We start from the raw sequence: 17,500 nt of genomic DNA, 5'->3' as shown, positions 1-17,500 counted from the left end.
TGAGAAGAGCCCTAAAGTTTAAGGAAAAAAATCTATATTTTGTATTGGTTAAAAAAATGTCAAAATGGCCCACACATGCTTTGATTTTTCAGTGTGCGGCTTTTGGTGGAAAAAGTCAAAGCCTCATCTCAAGTAAAAAGTCAATTTAACCTTTATTATTCCTGGCAATGTGCCTTTAAATGTAAAGGCACCATCTCGGGCCGTTGGAAAATTAGCTGCGGGCCACATTTTGAACACTTCTGGTCTTACTACCGAATTGTCTAGACTATAGAGCGCACCAGAATACCACTATATTTTAGAAGGAAAAAAATTGTTTTCCATATATTAGCTGCACCGGACTATAAACCGCAGATACGGTGCAAAATTATTTGCAAAAATATTTATGTACATACCTTAATTGCTTCCGAACAGTATCTGTGACACGGCAGTAAAACGGCGGATCAAACAAAACAGAAGTCATCGTCATGGACCCACTAGCTGCGGAAGCTAGCTCTCCAATCAGCTAAACAGACTAAATAACTAACTAACGTTTTGGTGAATTTACGAAAATTAAACCATACAAAAAGGATGCCATTGTAGGTCAATAATACTAACAAAGACACTTGTCATCGAGTTAGCATATTGGCTAATATTGAGACGTTTTAGTCGGTATAAACAGCTTTAGTTGTATAGTAAAACTTACAAACGTCGCTTTGAGTGATAAATGAAGAATCCTAGAGTATAAACGCTATGGACGGATGGAAGACGAACACTGCACTCCAGTTGAAAAGAAAAAAGAAAAGCACTTCGTAAATGGAAAGACACCTGCAGTGAGCGAGCTCGTCCATTAGATGGCACAATATCACAAACACAAAACACTTCCGAGGTGTATTTGCTTCTTTTTTTTTTTTTTTTTTAACTATACCAGAGAAAAATCTATAAATTAGCCACACTGTCTTGTAAGCCGTGCAGGGTTCAAAGTGTAAGAAAAGTAGCGGCTTATAGTCCGGAATCTACGGTATTAGCTTTATCAAACGATAAGACGCAGATATAAACGTTGTGAAATGAGGTTTTTTTACACAGAAATATTTTGTAAATGTTTATTTACATACTTAAATTGTTTCCAAACTGTGTTTGTAACACGGCAGTAAAACGGATGATCAAACAAAACAGAAGTCATCGTCATGGACCCGCTAGCTGCAATCAGCTAAACAGACTCAATAACTCCACGGTGACATTTTGGTGAGTTTACAAAACTGAAAAAATACAAAAATTACGTTATTGTAAGTTAATAACACACACACTCGTAAACGTGTTAGCATATTAGCTAATGCTAACGACGCCAGCTTGATTACATTACAATAGCACGTACAAATATGCATGAAAACACTCATACAGACATCATTGGTATATATTGTATATATGTTATAGACATAATATATCTGTAGATATATTATTCTGTACACCTATGTATATATTCGTATATATGTTAGATTTTTTTATCGCTATATTAGTCTATTTATACCTGCATTGTCCTTTCCATCCTTACACTTTCCATCATTGTAACTGAGCTACCGTGTTGAACAATTTCCCTTGTGGATCATTAAAGTTTGTCTAAGTCTAAGTCTAATCACACATGGGACGCTATAGTAAGTAAGAATTGTTTTAGTTATATTGTAAAACTTACAAACGTTGCTTGGAGGGACAGAAGAAGAATCCTTCCGAGTGGGAAAACGCTAGGGACGGCTAGCAGACAGAACGGCACTTCTACTTCCGGTTGAAAGCTCAGTCTCGACAGAAGGGCACTGCATCACCTGCAGTGAGCTAACTCGTCCAAAAGATGGCGCCATAGCACAAACTAACACAACTTGTAATGGATTTGCTTGTTTTTTTTGTAACTATTTGCATTATGGCCGTCAGCGAGCGCACCGTTTTATAAGCCGCAGGGTCCAAAGCGTTAGAAAAAAGTAGTCGATATTACCCTTGGTATCCACACCGGTAATTTATGTATTGCAAGCAACAAAACTGGATCACTATACATTTACCTGACACTGACCATGTCCACTTAGGGGTTTGCTCTCGCAGCTCCTCCACTTTCTAGAGCTTTCCAGTGAGGCGGCGGCAACTTGACCCCACGAGAGTGGCGTCCATGCCCACCAGACCGTGGAGTAGCGTGGGCAATGACGTCATCCGTGCAAGGGTTTTACGTTCCCAGGAGGAAGCCCTTAAAGGAGCCATCCAGACTTCCTGACGTTGATTCTAACTGGTTTGATATTCGACTATTTTTTTCTTTTTTTCTTTCCAAGTCCACTTTAAACTAAAGCATCTCGCTGATGATCAGAGGAGGCATTCGTCTGGTCAGATATCCTCACGAATCATCACCATGCCAAAAGATCTGAAACTATTCACTTTTCCGGGAAATGGCTTCAAAAAAAACTGTCACCTTGCTCATGAAATGCTAACCAGATGTTAGCTTGCCCCTGTAGCTCCTTTGTAAAGTGTGTGTGTGTGTGTGTGTGTGTGTGTGTGTGTGTGTGTGTGTGTGTGTGTGTGTGTGTGTGTGTGTGTGTGTGTGTGTGTGTGTGTGTGTTGTATTTCTATCTTTCTTGAGACATCACTTCCATATGAGGACCAGTGAACAAGTTGGGACCGAAATCATGGTCCCAATACGGAAAACCATTGCATCTAATAGAGAGTCTGTGAACATTGCTCCAAAGTCAGGATTTTTTTGTTGATTTAATGTGCATACAAGAGTAAACATTGAGAGGTGGAAAGGCAACGATATATATGATTAAACAAGACGGCGGCTAAAGAAGGACTTCTCTATTCGTCCCCGAAAAAACCCGGCAGGTGAACCGCTGATTGTACGACTCCCGGTGCTGACGTAAGACAACCCGCGTCCCATATGTGACCATAGGATGAGCAAATACACTACGGTACTAAGACTATAGTGGCCATTAACAGTTAGCTTCTACAGCTGGGTTGCCTAAAGCGCGGCACAGGGGCCCTCTGTGGTCTGTGACTCCTTTGTCATCGGCCTTAAGCACATTGCAAAAAAATGTAGTTCTCATTTGCACCCTTGGTGGTGAAATCTATCAGAATTAGGGTGGTGCCAAAATGGAGGGATTCTTCAAATTGACAGTGTGTCGGTTTTAAAAGTGCTCCCCCTCTGGCCAACATATGAAATAAGTGTGCGTAAGAAATTGAAATCTGCCCCCTTTTTTATAAAATAAATATGTATATAGAGACATACTGTAATAACTTGAAGTAAATAATGAAGATTAAAAACCAATTACAAACAAAAAATTTAAAAAATTAACTAAAAGCAGTCTTTTTCTCACAATGTGTCGACTTCTTTCTTATACAATTGGGAACAATTTCTCATATTCTTTCTGTTTCTGTAGTGCAATATTTTCTCGTAAAATTATTACTTTTTAATGTAAAATTATTACTATTTAATGCAAAATGTTAACATTTTTCAAAAGATTCTGACTTTTATCACAATATAGCCAATTTGTTTGTTGTTCTTGTAAAATAGTGAATTTTTTTGAGTAAAATTGTCATAATTTTCCCAAGTAAAATTCGGATTATTATTATATTGCCAAAATGTTAAAGTTTTCCTATAAAATTGTGACATTTGTCCAATAAAATTACGACTTTTCATAAAGTTGCCAAAATTTTACGCTTTTCTTGTAAAATTGCGACTGTTATTGAGTAAAATTCCAACTTTTATCATAATATTGCACAAATGTTTTTCTTGTAAAATTTTGACTTGCGTTGAGTAAAATGAGGACTTTTATTATAATACTGCCAAAATTCAAAGTTTTTCTTGTGAAATTGTGACCTTTTTCTCGTGAACTTCCAACTCATTTTTCACAACAAGTTTTTTAAATATTTGCATAGTATGTATACAGTATATTAATAATGTTGTAAATACAAATATTTATATATCTAGAAAGGGTGGTCCAAAGTAGGAATTTTTTCGGAGGTCTCAAGAAGGTAACAAATACAAAAATGTGTGTGTGTGTGTGTTCTTGTATGTCTACCCTTCTAATCTATATAGATTCCCCAAAATGTTGTTGAATTAGTGACAAGCAGTAGAACATGGATGGAAGGATGGATAGTCTGCATTAAACCCACGCAGACGACTGAAATGGTGTGTTATTGTTTGTGCTATGTCGCCATCTCCTGGACGAGTTTTCTCACTGCAGGTGTCGGAGGTTGAAAATGTACTTCCTGTTTTGATGTAGTAAACCGGAAATACGCATCCAAGGCGTCTCCCCGTGACTGGGTGGGTTCCATCCGGGTACTCCGGCTTCCTCCCACCTGCAAAGACATGCACCTGTGGATAGGTTGATTGGCAACAACACTAAATTAGCCTTAGTGCGTGAATGTGAGTGTGAATGTTGTCTGTCTATCTGTGTTAGCGACTTGTCCAGGGTGTACCTCGCCTTCCGCCCGAATGCAGCTGGGATAGGCTCCAGCACCCCCCGCGACGCCGAAAGGGACGAGGGGGAGAAAAATTGGATGGATGGATTCTTCATTCATCCCTCCAAGCAACGTTTGTAAGTATCACAGTTTAACTAAAACATGTTTTACTAACTAAACTGTCCCATGTGTGGTGTCTGTCGGAGTGTTTCCATGCATATTTGTACATGCTATCGTAATCTAAGCTAGCGTCGTTAGCATGAGCTAATATGCTAACACGTTTACGAGTGTCTGTGTTAGTGTTATTAACCTACAATGGCATTCTTTTTGCATTGTTTCAGTTTCACAAATTCCTCAGTAAATTCACCAAAACGTCACCGTGGAGTTTTTGAGTCTGTTTAGCTGATTGGAGCGAGTGGGTCCATGAGGATGACTTCTGTTTTGTTTAATCAGCCGTTTGGAAACAATTAAGGTATGTCAAACATTTACAAAATATTGCTGTGGAAATAACTAATTTCACAACGTATATATCTGTGGCTTATAGTCTTATATGTGCGGCAAATATATGAAGAAAAAAAAACATTCTTCTAAAATTTAGTTGGTGCGGCTTATAGCCCGGTGCGCTCTATAGTCCTGAAAATACTGTAATATTCTCAGGAATGTAGGCTCAGAGACTTCTTCAGTTATCTTGCATTTATTGCACTAGATGCATTTAAGGCACACAACATCTCCAACATGCGTCTATCTCCTTTCCCGGCAAAACTCGAACCAACACTTCCTGTCAACAATGTCACTTCCCTAACTTCCCTGGAAGTCCCGCCCCCCAGCCAACGCCATTGGCTAACACCCCGTAGCCAGCCGCTACAATACGGTGTGTTTGTGTGTGTGTATATATGTAACTGCTCTGGGTCGGCACAATGACGAGACTTTCCACTGTCCTCAGCTTTATTTCTTTTCCTTCCAACCTTTGACTGATTGATTGAAACTTTTATTAGTAGATTGCACAGTACAGTACATATTCCGTACAATTGACCACTAAATGGTAACACCCGAATACATTTTTCAACTTGTTTAAGTCGGGGTCCACGTAAATCAATTCATGGTACAAATATATACTATCAGCATAATACAGTCATCACACAAGTTAATCATCAGAGTATATACATTGAATTATTTACATTAGGGATGTACGATAATGGCTTTTTGCAGATATCCGATATTCCGATATTGTCCAACTCTTGATTACCGATATCAACCCATACCGATATCAACCCATACCAATATATACAGTTGTGGAATTAACACATTAATATGCCTAATCTGGACAACCAGGTATGGTGAAGATAAGGTTCTTTTAAAAAAATAAAATAAGATAAATAAATTCTAAACATTTTCTTGAATAAAAAAAGAAAGTAAAACAACAGTTACATAGAAACTAGTAATTAATGAAAATGAGTAAAATTAACTGTTAAAGGTTAGTACTATTAGTGGACCAGCAGCACGCACAATCATGTGTGCTTACGGACTGTATCCCTTGCAGACTGTGTTGATATATATTGATATATAATGTAGGAACCAAAATATTAATAACAGAAAGAAACAACCCTTTTGTGTGAATGAGTGTAAATGGGGGAGGGAGGTTTTTTGGGTTGGTGTACTAATTGTAAGTGTATCTTGTGTTTTTTATGTTTATTTAATTAAAAAAAACAACAAAAAAAACGATACCGATAATTTAAAAAAAACGATACCGATAATTTCTGATATTACATTCTAAAGCATTTTTCGGCATCTCTAATTTACATGATTTACAATCCGGGGGTGGGATGTTGGGGGGCGGGGTTACTGGGGTTCAATCCCCACCTTCTACCATTCTAGTCATGTCTGTTGTGTCCTTGGGCAAGACACTTCACCCTTGCTCCTGATGGCTGCTGGTTAGCGCCTTGCATGGCAGCTCCCGCCATCAGTGTGTGAATGTGTGTGTGAATGGGTGAATGTGGAAATACTGTCAAAGCGCTTTGAGTACCTTGAAGGTAGAAACGCGCTATACAAGTATAACCCATTTATCATTTATATCAGCACTTCAGTCATCAACAATTGCATCATCGGAGAAATGGACATTGAACCTGCGGGCGACAATCAGACAATGTCGGTATCCCGTCTTTCTTTGGCTTACGCCTTCAGCCATGTACAACTTTTCGGTTCTCATGTACATCTTTAACACTTTACAATGAAAATGACAGATACAAACGGTCTGTGAAATATTAAATGCACATTTAATGAATGGATTCAAAGCGCCATTTCGTGGCAGAACAAAACATGCAGCGTTTGCTATAGTTAAAGGCCTACTGAAACCCACAACTACTTACGAACATGCAGTCTGATAGTTTATATATCAATGATGAAATCTTAACATTGCAACACATGCCAATATGGCCGGGTTAACTTATAAAGTGCAATTTTAAATTTCCCGCGAAACTTCCGGTTGAAAACGTCTATGTATGGTGACGTATGCGCATGACGTCAATCGTTGAAACGGAAGTATTCGGACACATTGTATCCAATACAAAAAGCTCGGTTTTCATCGCAAAATTCCACAGTATTCTGGACATCTGTGTTGGTGAATCTTTTGCAATTTGTTTAATGAACAATGAAGACTGCAAAGAAGAAAGCTGTAGGTGGGATCGGTGTATTAGCGGCTGGCTGCAGCAACACAACCAGGAGGACTTTGACTTGGATAGCAGACGCGCTATCCAACGCTGGCCGCCGACCGCATTGATGATCGGGTGAAGTCCTTCGTCGATCGCTAGAACGCAGATGAGGGCTGGCTGGCGTAGGTGGATAGCTAATGTTTTTAGCATAGCTCTGTGAGGTTCCGTTGCTAAGTTAGCTTCAATGGCGTTGTTAGCAATAGCATTGTTAAGCTTCGCCAGGATGGAAAGCATTAACCGTGTAGTTACATGTCCATGGTTTAATAGTATTGTTGATTTTCTGTCCATCCTTCCAGTCAGGGGTTTATTTCTTTTGTTTCTATCTGCAGTTAAGCCCGATGCTATCACGTTAGCTCCGTAGCTAAAGTGCTTCGCCGTTGTATTGTCGTGGAGATAAAAGTCACTGTGAATGTCCATTTCGCGTTCTCGACTCTCATTTTCAAGAGGATATAGTATCCGAGGTGGTTTAAAATACAAATCCGTGATCCACAATAGAAAAGGGAGAGAGTGTGGAATCCAATGAGCCAGCTTTTACCTAAGTTACGGTCAGAGCGAAAAAAGATACGTCCTGCATTGCACTCTAGTCCTTCACTCTTACGTTCCTCATCCACTAATCTTTCATCCTGGCTCAAATTAATGGGGTAATCGTCGCTTTCTCGGTTCGAATCGCTCTAGCTGCTGGTGTAAACAATGGGGAAATGTGAGGAGCCTTTCAACCTGTGACGGGGTTACCATTTAGTGGTCAATTGTACGGAATATGTACTTCACTGTGCAACCTACTAATAAAAGTCTCAATCAATAAAAAAAAACGTCACGCTACTTCCGGTAGCTTTTTTATCAGCGACCAAAAGTTGCGAACTTTATCGTCGATGTTCTCTACTAAATCCTTTTAGCAAAAATTTGGCAATATCGCAAAATGATCAAGTATGACACATAGAATGGATCTGCTATCCTCGTTTCAATAAAAAAAATTCATTTCAGTAGGCCTTTTAAACCTTAGAAAATAGAATAAAACCACAAACCTGCGGGCGACAGACAATGTTGGTATCCCGTCTTTCTTTGGCGTACGCCTAAATACACAGAATAACACTCGTTGCCTACGCACGTAAGCACACACGCATGCACGTGCACGCACACACACCGAACCAGTCTCATGTAACAAAGAGCAGCCGGTTGGCGCCAATATTAGCAATGTAAAATATTACCTGGAATCCGAACTTAAAACTAGGGAACAACACAGGTTTTTGATTGATTGATTGATTGCAACTTTTATTAGTAGATTGCACAGTACTGTACATATTCCGTACATTTGACCACTAAATGGTAACACCCGAATAAGTTTTTCAACGTGTTTAAGTCGGGGTCCTTGTTAATCAATTCATGGTAGACATATTCACGTTCTTGGTACACACATTCATTAATTAAAGATCTAATTTCCACCGAAAAACTAACAAAAATGTCGGTGGGATCGCCCGACCGAGAGTCACCCTCAGCCATGTAAAACGTTTCTGTGAGGGGAAGAAGGGAGGGGCTACACAACCCTGGAAGACTACAGGGGCTCAGGAGGGACAAAAATACATCAAACAGTCCTCTCACAGGCGAGCAGAAAATAACTATTTAAAGATCAAATTCACAACAACAAAGGTGTACTTTAACTCTGTTACATGTATGTATATATATATATATATATATATATATATATATATATATATATATATATACACACACACACACACAGTGTGTATGTATATATATATATATATATATATATATATATATATACACACAGTATATATATATTTAGTGTATTTATTAACTTATTTATTTTTAATGTTTAAGAACACGTTTTTAAAATACGTTTTTAGGCCATCTCAATGTAGCCAGAATGAGTTGTTGTAACCTGTTTGGAATAAGTTTCACTATAATTATTATACCAAATAATACATTGCGAGATTTTTTAAACTGGCAAGCAACATCAGTTTTTGGCTTTTCAGCACAGAGTCGGCGCCGAAAAACACCTACTGTCCTAAAAACAGAGGATTTGGTGTTTCAAGACGAGACTTAAAACCAGGGGAGACAGGGCCTTCTCTGTGTTCGGCCCTAAGCTCTGGAACACTCTGCCCCTCCATGTTCGAACTGCTTCCACTGTGGAGTGTTTTAAGTCTCGTCTTAAGACCCACTTTTATTCTTTCGCTTTTAACACTACGTGAGTTGTGTGGTCCTCGGTGTTTTTAAAATTTTGATTTCTACTTGTTTTTTTAATTGGTTTTTCCCTTTAAAATCGTTTTTAATAATATTTATTTTTATATAGGTTTTATATTTTTATAATTTTTTTTGTTTTTATCCAGTCATTGGTGGAGCTAAGGATAATATTTGAATATTGTTTTTAATTTTGTTGTGCAGCACTTTGGAAACATTTCTGTTTAAATGTGCTATACAAATAAAGTGGATTGGATTGGATTTCTGGTTCGCCCTCGCTCATGAAGAAATTTAAATGTGTAACATTAGTGTAGGTGTGGCGTAACTCTGCTTCTCATCACACCTCATACGCGTTTGCTTTGCCAGAGAATAAGACGTAGCGGAAATGATCCACGTTGTTGCTATATTTAGCAAGTAGAGCTACATGTTAAAAGTGAAAGAGAGGTGTATCTTGTCATGTATTTATTCAATAATCAAATAGAAGCGCTCAGCAAAGTATTTGAGTAAGAGCGTAGGTCCGCCACCACAAGCCCAGGGAGTGTGCATTAGCGTGCAGGAAAGCGTGCAAGCCGACCTTCATCACTTCCATAAGTGCTAATAAAACACAGCTTAGAGACACTCTTCTGTCGCTTGGCAGCACTTTGAACACCACTGCTTTACTTCTTTCACCAGGGAGGCAAAGTGTGGCCTGGGGGCCTTTTGTGCTGAACATACCTCATTTTTATGGCACTTTGGAGAAACAAAATAAACAATTTAGAAACAAATGGATCAAAAAGGCATAACGTAATGAGAAAATGCTGAAATGCTCACACTAACAATGAACAAAAAAACTAAGATTACTCTTTATGTTTGAGCTTTTTTATTAGCATATTTCATGACAAATGACACAATGAAGTCACACATATTGAAATAATATTAATAACAATATTGTTGTTTTGTACACTTGAAGGCTCCACGCCACTGCTGTTCTTTTTAGAATGTAAAATATAAAAACTATTTTTTATTTGTGATCATATTTATAAGCACTGTATTGTTTGTTTTGATATATTGGGAGGTTATAGAACACTGCTGTTCCTTTTTCAACCTCCTGGCAGCTCATACTGATATTTAAATTATGTTGTTGCTCACTGATCTTAAACACTTGACACTTTTCAAGTGTACATGGGTTCAGTTTTTAAATGTCATTTTGGTATCGAAATAAAATTGAAAATCGTGAAAATTCCTAGTTATTGGCATCGCCTGCTGCAATTCTGGTATCATAACAACCCTATTACAAACTATACAAACTATGTTTGCAGCATCAATGTACAACATGTGTAACAGTAGATGTCAGGGACATATAAAAATCCCTTACCCTTTTGTTAATCAATTATTTGAGTATAAACACAAGGCAAATGTACATATCATAAACTGGACCTAAAATCAAAAATCATATTTACAATTTCAGTCCCAGACTCCAAAGAATACAAAGCTTTTCATTTCCGGTGCTGTGAATTCCAGACTATAAGTCTCTTAAGTTTTTCCGAGACTTTAAACCCTGGGGCTTATAAACCGGTGCCGCAAATTTATGGATTTTCAAAAAACAAAACAAGCAAAGATGCTAAAAAGGTTTTATTGTTTGTGCTAAGGCGGCATCTTTTGGACAAGTCTGCTCACCGCAGGTGCTGCAGTGTCCTTCCAGTTTAGTCTTCTAGCTGTCTATAGCATTTTTACTCATACAAATTATTAATTCATTACTCCAAGCAACGTTTGTACGTTTTACAATGTAACTAAAACAATTGAGTTATTGAGTCTGTTTAGCTGATTGGAGAGCTAACTTTTGCAGCTAGTGGGTCCATGACGATGACATCTGTTTTGTTTGATCAGCCGTTTTACTGCCGTGTTACAGACATTGTTTGGAAACAATTAAGATATGTAAACAAACATTTACAACATATTTCAGTGTAAATAACTCATTTCACAATGTATATATCTGCGGCTAATATATGGAAAATATTTTTTTCTTCAAAAATTTAGTGGGTGCGGCTTATATACCGGTGCACTCCATCGTCCGGAAAAAATACGTTTTATATATGCAATATACTTTGATGAAAATTGCATTTGAATAATTTTAGAATTCAGTTAACATTTTTACTAAATCATATTTCTTAGAAGAAAACAATTCAATTAAGAGAATCAACTACTTCATTTTACAAGAATGCAGTGTATTGCGCAGTAATAAGATCAATCATTTTACAAAAACAAGTCATAATTTCCTCTTTAAAAAAAATCTAAATGTATAGGAATTATATTTTAATGTTTCTTGAATTAACTTATGCATTTTTAAATTTTACTAAGTTGTTTTATTAAGAAAAACGACTAATTTTACTAATTTTACAAGAATAAATTGTCTAAGTTTTTAAAATGATAAAGGAATAAAGTCGTATTGTCAGTAAAAACCTAATACTATTTCTTCAAACACATTTTTTAACAATAATACAAATGTTATAAGCATGTGTAGCAAGTTTATAAAGCAGTACTATTTAAAAAAACCAACAACTAATTTGAGCAAAGACGAAAGTTTTGACAAAACAAATCATAATATTTTTATTTTATGAGAATTACGTTTTTCCGCCTAACCAATGAAGTTCTCATTTTGTATGTAAACAGCTACTCATTTCCCAAGAATACATTGTCATAGAAATAAAGTGTTATTACTAGCAGAAAAAAACGATATCAATTTTCTTAAAAAGGAGTCATAATTTTATGAGAATATAATGAAAAAAGATAATTAATATTATCAACACATGCAGCAGTTTTGACATGTATTCGTATTATAATACTTCGTATTACTTTTTGGTAATATATTGATTTTTGGTATTTGAATTTTCATCTAATTACATTTATTTTTTAACCGACCCTAATACTCCCTTAGCAGGCTGACCTTATAATCACCACTAAGTCCAGCCGTGACAAAAAATGGGAGATCATTGCAATAAAAATCGTCCTTTATACGGAAATATTTGGAGAAAAATAGTTGCATGCATGAGTTTTCTCTCCTCAAAAGAACTTGTGCTCACTACCAGGCAGACTGTGCTTGCGTAACGAGTCCTCAGAGTCCAAGAGATGAAGTCCAAGTCATACTTCAGTGACACTTGATATTCTCCACCAACTGGAAGCGTAAAATCATCACAACTGGAATTGTGAAAACAGCTGAACTTGGCCCGGAGCTTTCTGTTAAATATTCCAACAGACCCGCCGGAAAACACTTCAAGGTCTTCTTCCTCTAAAGAGGTTGGGCCGGTGTTCAGCTCACGTTTCCAGGTTCTGGTTCTCCTCAGGTTCCGCCCGCCGGCCAACCACCGGGTGGTAAGTGCACCCCGGGCACTTCTTCAGGTGAATAGCGGCGTTATCCGGACTTTTTCCCAGCTTGTCCCTGTCTTTACGGACTTGGCTTGTCCCGCTGCTGCCTTTTGAAGAAACGGTCTGACCTCGGAACAGCTGAGCTCGCCGCTGACACAGACCGACCTTACTGAGGAGGATGAAGACGTCCCCTCGGAAGGCCTTGGTGAAGATAGCGTAAAGGAAGGGGTTGGCGCAGGAGTTGAGCGGGTAGAAGAGAACCAGTAGGATCTTGGAGTTGGAGACTGTGATGAGCGGATGGTCCAACACTGCTGACATGGCGTAGAAGGAAATCGGCGCCATGCACAGGAAGTCGGTAAAGATGAGGACAGCCATGCGTTTTGCGATATTCGTATCCTTCGAACCGGAACGGTATTGAGGGTTGTGCACGGCGCAGTAGATCTTGACATAGCAAGCGCAGATCACCAGAAAGGCTATGACGTTAAGGACCAAGACGGAGATGACGTAGACCAGCGCCTCAATGGACTGGATGTCCATCGGGAGGCAGATGCTGACCCTCTGGTAGCTGCTGACCCCGACGAGAGGAAGCAACGCCAAGAGGAGGCAGAAGATCCAGCCCCCGAGCATGACTGCGGCCGCGTGGTGAAGATGAAGCTTCCGGTCGAGCCGCATCGCAAAGGTGATGGCGTACCACCTTTCGAGCGTGATCGCCGTTAGAGTGTAGACGGACAACTCGCTGGCAAACACGGTGAAGAACCCGGCGAGGGCGCAGCCGGGACCCGTTTGCCAGTCGATGGCGTGGTTAAAGTACTCGGCGCGCGTGTGGACGTCCACCGAGGCGATGAGCAGCAGGTAAATCCCCATGCAGAGGTCGGCAAAGGCCAGGTGACACATGAGGAAGCGCGGCACGGAGAGCTTGTAGTGGCTGGTGAGCAGCACCAGGAGCACCAGCACGTTTCCGAGAACAGCCAGCAGGCTCACAAACCACACCGACACCCTCAGGAAGGCAAAGCCCATAATGTCCTCGCAAGGGTTGAACTCATCGGGCACCGGCGCGCACGTCACCTCCTCGCCCTCCTCGCACACCACGTAATCGTAACGGTTATCAAAGTCTGGACCGGCGTCCTCCTGGGGATTCTTCAGGGTCTCGCCGAACCCGACATTTTCATCCGTATGGCCGCCAAAATAGGCGTGGTAATGAAGGCTGCCGTGGAAGTCGCCTCTGTGGCCGCCGTCGCTCGGCTCTTCCGGGACCTCTTCGATCGTGCCTTGGAGGGAAGGCGTGTGGAGGGACGCCACAGAACGCTTTTGATGCTGGTCATAGAACGCCGTCAGGTTGCAGATTATATACTCCAATACCCTAAAATCAAAAATATATATATTTTTAGTTTATTTTTTCTCCTACGACATCAACATCAAATATTAATATAATGGCTGTACGGCAGGGGTGTCCAAACTTTTTCCACTGAGGGCCGCACTCTGAAAAATCAAAGCAAGCGGGGGCCATTTTTATATTTTTTATTTTAAAAACCAATACAATATATGTATAAAAAATATACATTTAGGCCTCCACTCAGGCTTGATACCGGGAACTCCAAAGGGGGTTCAAAAAAATTTAAAAAATGTCATTATTTAGTATTATTATTATTATTATTCAAAGTTTAAATATCTAGATCAACATTAGGTATATCTGTCAATATAACGTTTTTTTTTTAAATTTTAGATTTAAGTTGTATGCCCTTTTTGTCAAAGAAAACACAGTTTTTTATGGAAAAAACACAAAATATGAAATATTTTCCCCCAATAAAATTTTAAAGTGGAACATTTCAGATTATGTAATAATTGGAGCTCATAACAACATTGATTTTAATTTATTATTATTTTTTGAGCAATGACACTTAAAAAAAAAAAAAAAAAAAGTCCCACTAAAGTTATTGAGGATCCAAAACGGTCCTGCTCAGTAAAGTGTTAAAAAATAAATCGTTTTTTTTTTTTTAAACTGTTAACACAATAGTCTCGAGATCAACTTCAGATCTATCCGTCAATTATAACTTGTATTGTTGCTTATTATGTTCCTTGTTTGTTCATTTTAGGCCCTTCTTTAAAAAAAAAAAAAACATAGTTTTTTATATGGCAAACACAAAATATGCAGCATTTTCCCAAAAAAATATCTCAAAGTGGAATATTTAATGTGACATAATTGGAGCCTTGAATAGGTCAATAATTCATAATAACATTGTTTTTGATTCATTATTATGTTTTAAAGAAAGAAACAGCCTGCATGACAGCTTAGTGTTATTAGAGTCAACGTAGCAACATTTTATTGTCACCTGTTTACTCTTTTATACTACTTTTTATGTTTTTTTTGTTTTTTTATCGTATTTTTAGAATGTGCCGTGGGGCCGTTAAAAAATTACCTGCGGGCCGCAAATGGCCCCCGGGCCGCACTTTGGACATCCCTGCTGTACGGTATCCAGAGGTGTGTAGTAATGCGCTACATTTTCAATGTTACATTTACTAAAGTTACTTTTTGGAGTAGTTTTAATGCAACATACCAGTATCCCCTTCAGTTTCAAAATAGACATATACAGTTGTCCCTCACACTTTGATTTAATTACAGTAGAACCTCGTTTTACGAACCCCTCTATTTTCGATTTACGAACTTTTAGATGGCGCCAAATGTGCCTCCGTGTACGAACCATGTCTCGATGTACAAGTGTTTCATTCATTCATTCATTTCATTTCATTTATTTATTTATTTCAGGCAATGACATAAAAAAGTACCAAGTTGACAACACATAATAATATAAATTAATATAGTGCAAAAGGTCATGTTTATTATGTAATGCATGATTGTCCAGTTTTGCCTGAAAGGGAGTGGGAAGAAGATAATTTATTTAAACCCCCCCCCAGTTCTCCATTCAGTGATTATTCACATGAGTTTCACTGTTACTTTGTTCAAGGATTATAACACAGATGTTGTATCATAGTGGCATTACCACAGGTAACAAAAATTATTACACTGTAACAATAATTTGTATCAACAATGTAGGAATAGTGAATATACCAACAATGGTAATAGACAACATAGCAATAATGTAATAGACAACATAGCAATAATGGTAAGGAAACATTGAGCACATGTTAACACTTTGAGACAGAGTACAGCAGCAGGTCAAATTAAAGACCCTCACCTCTATATTTGAACCAGACCCCATGTTTGTATAATAGTTTAAATCGATTAATAGTTTGGCATTGCTTGTGTTGTAAGTCCAGTTTGTTCCATAGTTTTACTCCGCATACAGACACACAAAAACGTTTACGAGTGGTTTGAGCTCTCAGCAATAAGAAATATTTAAAGCCTCTCAAGTTATGAGCCTGCACTCGTCTTATAAAAAAATGTTGTAGATTAGGCGGCAATAATTTGTTTAATGCTTTCTATTAGATTATCAATGTGTTATATTTAACAAGGTCATCAAATTTGAGCAACTTTGATTGCATAAACAGATTATGAGTATTTTCTAAATAACCAACGTTGTGAATGATCCGCACTGCTCTTTTCTGTAATATGATCAGAGGATGAATTGTGTTGTGGTAAGTATTCCCCCATACTTCAACACAGTATGTAAGGTATGGCAGTACCAAGGTGCAGTATAGAGTATGGAGTGCATTTTCATTGAGGTATAGTTTTGCTTTGTTTATAATTGAGAGGCTTTTGGAGATTTTTCTTTTATTCATTTTGTGTGCCATTTGAAGCCTTAAGTCACTTCCTGTGCAGTACAGTACGCACTTTGGCGCAGCCTACATTACATCCCTTTTCACGCAGTCCATTACTCTGTCGCCACTTCTCAGTTCTTCACCGAGTCTCTTTTTGAGCCATGCAATAAGTTTGTATGTGTTGCTTACTCAATATGGGTCCAATATAGCCAACAAACCAGCCTGGAAAGAAGAAGAGATTCGTAGTGGACTTGGACCAAAGAGAGAACCCACACACACGGCCCCTCATCCCCGCGCCCTCCTCTCTCTGCCTGTCCTCCCTACTCCGCCTTGTCACGGCACGTCATCTGCAGTTTGCTGACAGCAAGGTAAAATATACTTTACTTCATAACTTTTTTTTTTCCACAATTTTACAACATAGTTGTTAACATTTTTGAAAGCACCAAAGGGACTTTAAGTGTTTGTCCATGCGTTGACAATTCAGCTGACGTTGTTGTGTTAATGTGATAATAGATTGTTGATCCATTACCTCCTTGTTGTGTTTGTTTGATATATATATACACGCACACAGTACAGGCCAAAAGTTTGGACACACCTTCTCGTTTCCATGCGTTTTCTTTATTTTCAAGACTATTTACCTTGTAGATTGTCACTGAAGGCATCAAAACTATGACACCTGTGAAGTGAAAACCGTTTCAGGTGACTACCTTCTTGAAGCTCATCGAGTGAATGCCAAGAGTGTGCAAAGCAGTAATCGGAGCAACGCGTGGTTATTTTGAAGAAACTAGAATATAAAACATGTTTTCAGTTATTTCGCCTTTTTTTGTTAAGTACATAACTCCACGTGTTCATTCATAGTTTGGATGCCTTCAGTGACAATCTACAATGTAAATAGTCATGAAAATATAGAAAACACATTGAATGAGAAGGTGTGTCTAAACTTTTGGCCTGTACTGTGTATGTATATATATATATATATATATATATACACACACATACATATATATATGTATGTATGTATATGTGTATATATGTATGTATATGTATATGCATGTGTATATATGTATGTAAATACTGTATGTGTATGAGTATATATGAATGGATGTATGTGTATATATACGTATACA

At 38.2% G+C, this 17,500-nt stretch overlaps 2 protein-coding genes across 8 annotated transcripts in view; one reads left to right on the top strand and one right to left on the bottom strand.

Moving 5' to 3' along the window:
* Positions 1 to 4,274: 4,274 nt before the first annotated feature.
* Positions 4,275 to 17,500, top strand: part of LOC133640777 (major histocompatibility complex class I-related gene protein-like) — a 100,622-nt gene continuing 87,396 nt past the window's right edge. The window contains exons 1-3 of one of the 7 annotated variants that reach the window (XM_062034395.1): positions 4,275 to 4,544; positions 4,749 to 4,879; positions 16,583 to 16,741. Coding sequence is in view for 1 of the 7 variants with exons in the window: in XM_062034393.1 (XP_061890377.1) it covers positions 4,507 to 4,544 (38 nt within the window). In the remaining 6 variants the exon portion in view is untranslated. The remainder of the gene's footprint in view (positions 4,545 to 4,748; positions 4,880 to 16,582; positions 16,742 to 17,500) is intronic. The other 6 variants (XM_062034398.1, XM_062034397.1, XM_062034396.1 and 3 more) reach the window with 6 other exon arrangements.
* tshr (thyroid stimulating hormone receptor) overlaps positions 12,330 to 17,500 on the bottom strand; it is a 65,375-nt gene continuing 60,204 nt past the window's right edge. The window contains exon 10 of the mRNA XM_062034392.1: positions 12,330 to 14,016. Within this exon, the coding sequence (XP_061890376.1) occupies positions 12,606 to 14,016 (1,411 nt within the window). The 3' untranslated portion in view covers positions 12,330 to 12,605. The remainder of the gene's footprint in view (positions 14,017 to 17,500) is intronic.

The sequence above is a fragment of the Entelurus aequoreus genome, linkage group LG23 (assembly GCF_033978785.1).
Source record: "Entelurus aequoreus isolate RoL-2023_Sb linkage group LG23, RoL_Eaeq_v1.1, whole genome shotgun sequence".
Taxonomy (NCBI): domain Eukaryota; kingdom Metazoa; phylum Chordata; class Actinopteri; order Syngnathiformes; family Syngnathidae; genus Entelurus; species Entelurus aequoreus.
This window is presented reverse-complemented; position numbering and strand designations above follow the sequence as displayed.